The sequence below is a fragment of the Montipora foliosa genome, chromosome 7 (genome assembly GCF_036669935.1).
Source record: "Montipora foliosa isolate CH-2021 chromosome 7, ASM3666993v2, whole genome shotgun sequence".
Taxonomy (NCBI): domain Eukaryota; kingdom Metazoa; phylum Cnidaria; class Anthozoa; order Scleractinia; family Acroporidae; genus Montipora; species Montipora foliosa.
The window spans coordinates 5,409,726-5,414,725 of NC_090875.1; the positions used below are offsets into that span (position 1 = coordinate 5,409,726).

The 5,000-nt window shown below is 45.2% G+C and overlaps 2 protein-coding genes across 2 annotated transcripts in view; both read left to right on the top strand.

Annotated features, from left to right (window-relative positions):
* LOC138009744 (uncharacterized) overlaps positions 1-2,474 on the top strand; it is a 3,912-nt gene extending 1,438 nt beyond the window's left edge. The window contains exon 1 of the mRNA XM_068856766.1: positions 1-2,474. This exon is cut by the window's left edge and continues 1,438 nt beyond it. Within this exon, the coding sequence (XP_068712867.1) occupies positions 1-2,474 (2,474 nt within the window).
* Positions 2,475-2,753: 279 nt separating this feature from the next.
* On the top strand, positions 2,754-3,791 carry LOC138009745 (uncharacterized). Its single transcript, XM_068856767.1, has one exon. It carries the CDS (start codon positions 2,754-2,756, stop codon positions 3,789-3,791), a length of 1,038 nt encoding a protein of 345 aa, XP_068712868.1.
* The last annotated feature ends 1,209 nt before the right edge of the window (positions 3,792-5,000 follow it).

Below are 5,000 nucleotides of genomic sequence, written 5' to 3' on the forward strand. Positions count from 1 at the left end.
TGATAGATTCTGGATCAAACACAAGTCTGCTATCTAAGAATGCAGCCGAACGACTGGGAATAGCAGGGACAGCCACCCATCTTACTATGAATCTAGCAGGTGGAGAGAAGAGGTCTGAAACTTCGGAAATCATCGAGATCACTGTTGCCTCGAGTACAGAAGAGGATATCACAAAGACCCTGGAAGTATACACGATAAAGAGACCTTGCAGTGCCGCGAAGACAATCTCAAAGGGAGCTATTGAACACTTCTCTCATCTCAAACCAGTTGCGAACAAACTGCATCTATCTGGTGGAACAATAGATCTTTTAATCGGTACAGATTTCGTCGATGCCTTTGTCGACATTCATACCTTGTCTGGGGAACCAGGAGAGCCGATTGCCAAACGTAACTGCTTTGGTTGGTACGTTTTAGGACAAGTTAACAGTTCCAGGATACAGTCCATTGAAGTCGGAACATTGAGCTTTGAGGACGACATTAAGAAACTACTCTATCAGGACACGCTGGGAGTTAAACCAACGGAACTGTGTACTTGTAGTGAGAACGTGCTACGAGAAAACAAGTTCGTCAAATCCCTGTCTGATTCAACTACATTGGTAGATGGAAGAATCCAAGTAAGAATGCCTTGGAATGAGAATGGACCCCCCAAACGCAGCAATTATGACATTGCCTTTAAAAGAATGCAGTCTGCCGAGAAGTCGTTCCAAAGAAAAGAATGCTTCGCAATCGTAAATGACGAGGTACAAAAGCTGTTGGAACAAGAATTCGTAATTAAAATTCCTACAGAAGAAGTTGTCAATGATCACAGTCAACCCGAATGGTATCTGCCCTTGCAAGCAGTTTTCACACCAGAGAGAACTACTAAGGTTCGCCTTGTTTTCGATGCGTCTTCAAAAGGCCACGACGGTCTTTCCCTGAACGATCACCTCGAGAAAGGACCTAATTACACTAACAGTCTTCCCAATGTGCTTATGGCCTGGCGATGGAACGAAGTGGCTTACTCGGGTGATATCCGGAAAATGTTTAATCAAGTACTAGTGCACCCTGATGACCAAGTCTTTCACAGATTCTTGTGGAGAAGTGACAAAACTGAAACGCCCTCAGTCTTCCAGTGGCTCAGATTAAATTTTGGCGACAAGCCAGCACCAGACATTGCCTCGAATGCCATCAATTACTTAGCTAAAGTCTCACAAGTCGAATTTCCAGACGCAGCCCAAGAACTTCAAGATCACGCGTACGTGGACGATATCGCGGGATCCAAAAGCAACTCGACAAAAGCCAAGAGAATAATCAAAGAAATTGACACCGTCCTTGGAAAAGGCCAGTTTCAAATTAAGGCGTGGCATTCCAACCGCTCAGAAATTGACCAGTCTAATGGTGAGAGATTTACAGATCTGCTTGGCCACAAATGGGATAAAGAAGAAGACAAGTTTACCTTCAAGAAAGAAAACGTGGTTGGCTTACTGGAAGGCTTCTCCAAAAGAAGCTGTCTGAAGTTTCTCGCTCAACTCTGGGATCCTATCGGACTTGTGTCACCCGTTACTATCAAGTTCAGAATTGACTTGCAAGGATTATGGAGTTCGGGTTACAGCTGGGACGACATCCTTCCCGAGAGTATTCAGCAAACATGGTTAGAAAATGTCCAGTCCATAAATGATCTCCTGTCATTTCACTTTGACCGCAAGCTAAAACCAAGCAATGCAGTGGGCGTGCCTCAAATTCACGGATTCTCCGATGGTGGTGAGCAGGCTTATGGTGCAGTCATCTTCCTACGGTGGAAACTTGCTGGCGGAAACTATCGTTGTGTTCCAGTCATGATAAAGGCTTTCGTAGCACCACTGAAGAAGAAAAGCATCCCGAGATTAGAACTGTTGGGCTGTTTATCACTCGCACACATGTACATCACATGTGTAAAAGCATTGGAATTCACAAAAGCGCAGGACTGGGAACGATTCTTCTGGATCGATTCATCAACTGTTTTGTCCTGGATCAGAACCCCACCACGGGATTTCAGGCCCTTTGTATCTGCCAGAGTGGCTGAAATTCAAGAGACCATTGGGGCAGACCAATTTCATTACATCAAGTCTAACAACAACCCTGCAGATGCTCTGACGAGAGGAATCCATCTTAATCATCTCATGAAGTGGGCAGAGGGACCATCCTTCCTAGAGTTGACAGAAGAAAAGTGGCCCAACTTTCAAGATCACACCCAAGTTAACACTAATGTGGACGACCTTAAAGCTTTAAAAGAGAAGAAAGGCGGTAAACACCGCACTGCCGCCGCAGAAGTATGTCCTGAACTAGATCAGCATGAATCTGAAGAAAATCCTATCCTTTTACATTTGCTGAAAACGTGTTCTACGTACTCCAAGATAAGGAGAACTCTTGCCTACGTTCGTCGCTTTATTTACAACGCTCGGAAAATGAACCCGAAGTCAGGGCCCATTTCAGTTCAGGAACTGAAGTCTTCCTAAACCCAGCTTCTGAAGTGGAGTCAATTTCACGTCGACGAAGACAGTTTGGATAAGAAACTAGTTGCAAAGAAGGGTGAAGATGGCCTTCTTTGTGCGCATGGTCGACTTGAAGATATCAGATGTCTCCCGGAAGAGTTGAGAAAGCCTATTATGTTACCACAAGACCACCCTTTTGTGATCTTGCTTGTGCGTGACCTCCACGAACGACGTGGGCATTGTGGCTATAGGAGTTTAATTCACGAGGCCAGAAAAAGATTTTGGATTATTGGACTCCGCAGAATGGCTAAGACCGTCACCTCAAAATGTGTCACATGCAGAAAACTACGGAAAAGGCCCCTCAACCAGCTCTTGGGACAGATCCCAAACCTAAGAGTAGCAGCTGGCTTCCCTGCATTCTCGAACACTGCTATGGACATGTTCGGACCAGTACAGATTAAACTCGGTCGCAAAACCCTGAAAGAGGCACAAGTGATCATCTTCACTTGCATGACTTCACGTGCGATCCACCTAGAGCTGGTCACCGATAAAACCTCAGACGCATTCTTAATGGCCTTTCGTCGGTTTGCCTGCTTACGCGGATACCCTAATGTTTGCTGGTCAGGCCGTGGAACAAACTTCATGGGTGCCCAAGGTTACCTGAAGGAAACCCCACAGAACTGGGATATTCCTGGGATAAAGAGTGTCCTCTCTGATAAATTTGGCTGCGAGTTCAGATGGGAATGGGATACACCACATGCGAGTCACCAAAACGGAATTGTTGAGACCCTAATTAAGTCAGTCAGACAAGCACTTAACGCCACTTGCAAGAACCAAGCCTACTCCGAGGAACAATGGAGAACATTTCTGTCAGAAATCACCTACCTGGTCAACGGACGACCGCTGTACCCCAGTTCCGACGATATCTGGGAGACCCCACCGATCACTCCAAACGACCTACTGCTAGGCCAATACAATCCACCGCCACAACCAGAACCAGAAGAAAGAATCAATCCGCGACAGTTACTCAGGAGTACCCAAAACAGAGTTGCTGATATCTGGAGGAGTTGGATGAAGTATTTCGCTCCAAACTTGTTACCAAGAAACAAGTGGTTTCGCGTGCGAGATAACATCCAGACCGGTGATCTTGTATTGGAGCTGGATCCCAAACACAAAAGATGTGAATGGAAAATGGCACGTATTGTAGGCACCTATCCTGGAAACGACGGCCTTGTTCGAAAAGTGAGAATCAAGACGAGATGGGAAGTACGACAGACCAATTCACAAACTGTGTTTGATTGCGACAAAGGAAGAGCTCAATGCAGGACTACTCTAGTTTAAATCAATTCAAGAACAATGAACACTCGCATGATTATTTCAGTCTTAAAATGGTTGCTCAATTAGAGCTAAGCTCTTAATTTCCGCACTCGGGCGGAGTGATTTGCGCTAGTGCAGTAGAACTTCCGTTTGGGCGCCAAAAAGTCGCAAAGGACCTGGCGACGAGTTAGTCTATTTATATAAAAAAACGTAACGTATTTAAATATTCGCTTTTGCATGCAATCAACCGATCGACACACCCACAATGTAAAGAGCCGTGTTATGAAGTATGGATTGCCCAACAGAATTGTAAGTAGAATTTCGCTGCAAATATTTCAGTCTTTAAAGTGTAATTTCATATTTAAAACGCAAATCTTTTATTTGCTTTGCAGTTTGACTGTTGCTGATAACATTTCCCGTCCGCAACGAGTACAGAAATAAAACGCCGGGTTATCTATACTTCGACTGTAGCCTTCAAATTTAAGTAACGCTTCGCTACGTAAGCGCGAATCACGGCTTGAGGCACTTGTATTACTTGCGGCGTTTGAACTACTTGAGGGGCTTGTACTACTGAAGCTGCTTGCACTACTTGAGGCGCTTGTACTACTTGAGGTGCTTCTATTACTTGCGGCGTTTTAACTACTTGAGGTGCTTCTACTACTCGAGGCGCTTGTACTACTTGAGGTGCATGTACTACTTAAGGCGCTTATACTACCTGCGGTGCTTGTACTTCTTGAGACGCTTGTACTACTTGAGGTGTTCGTGTAACTTGAGGTGCTTGTATTACTTCAGGTACTTGTACTAGTTTGTTTGTTTGTTATTTATTTGTTAAAGCAGGTTGAAGTTTTGGCAGCAATTCAGCTGATGTGGACCTGCTATACCCACCCACCCATATACACACAGAGGACAGCCACAACACCGGGAACTTCATCCCCTACTCTTCTGGAATAGTGTGTGGGTTCTTCAATGTCCCACAGGGAACTAATGAACATGGAAGTTATTTGTGAGATGGGAACTCCGGCTTATCGTCCTTATCCGAGAAGACTTGAAAGTCTAACCATTTGCGGATGTAATTACAAAGGCAGCGCTTTCTCCTCAGTTATTTAAAGACCCCGAGTGTCGAACTCACGACCTCCTGCATGGCAGTCCAGTGCTCAACCAACTGAGCCACCGGTGCGCTGCTCGTACTACTTGTGGTGCTTGTACTACTGGAGGCGCTTGTAGTAATAGTAG

What these genes read in the sequence shown, in the direction of transcription:
- LOC138009745 (XM_068856767.1), top strand. Translation starts at nt 2,754, where the DNA reads ATGGCTAAGACCGTCACCTCAAAATGTGTCACATGCAGAAAACTACGG.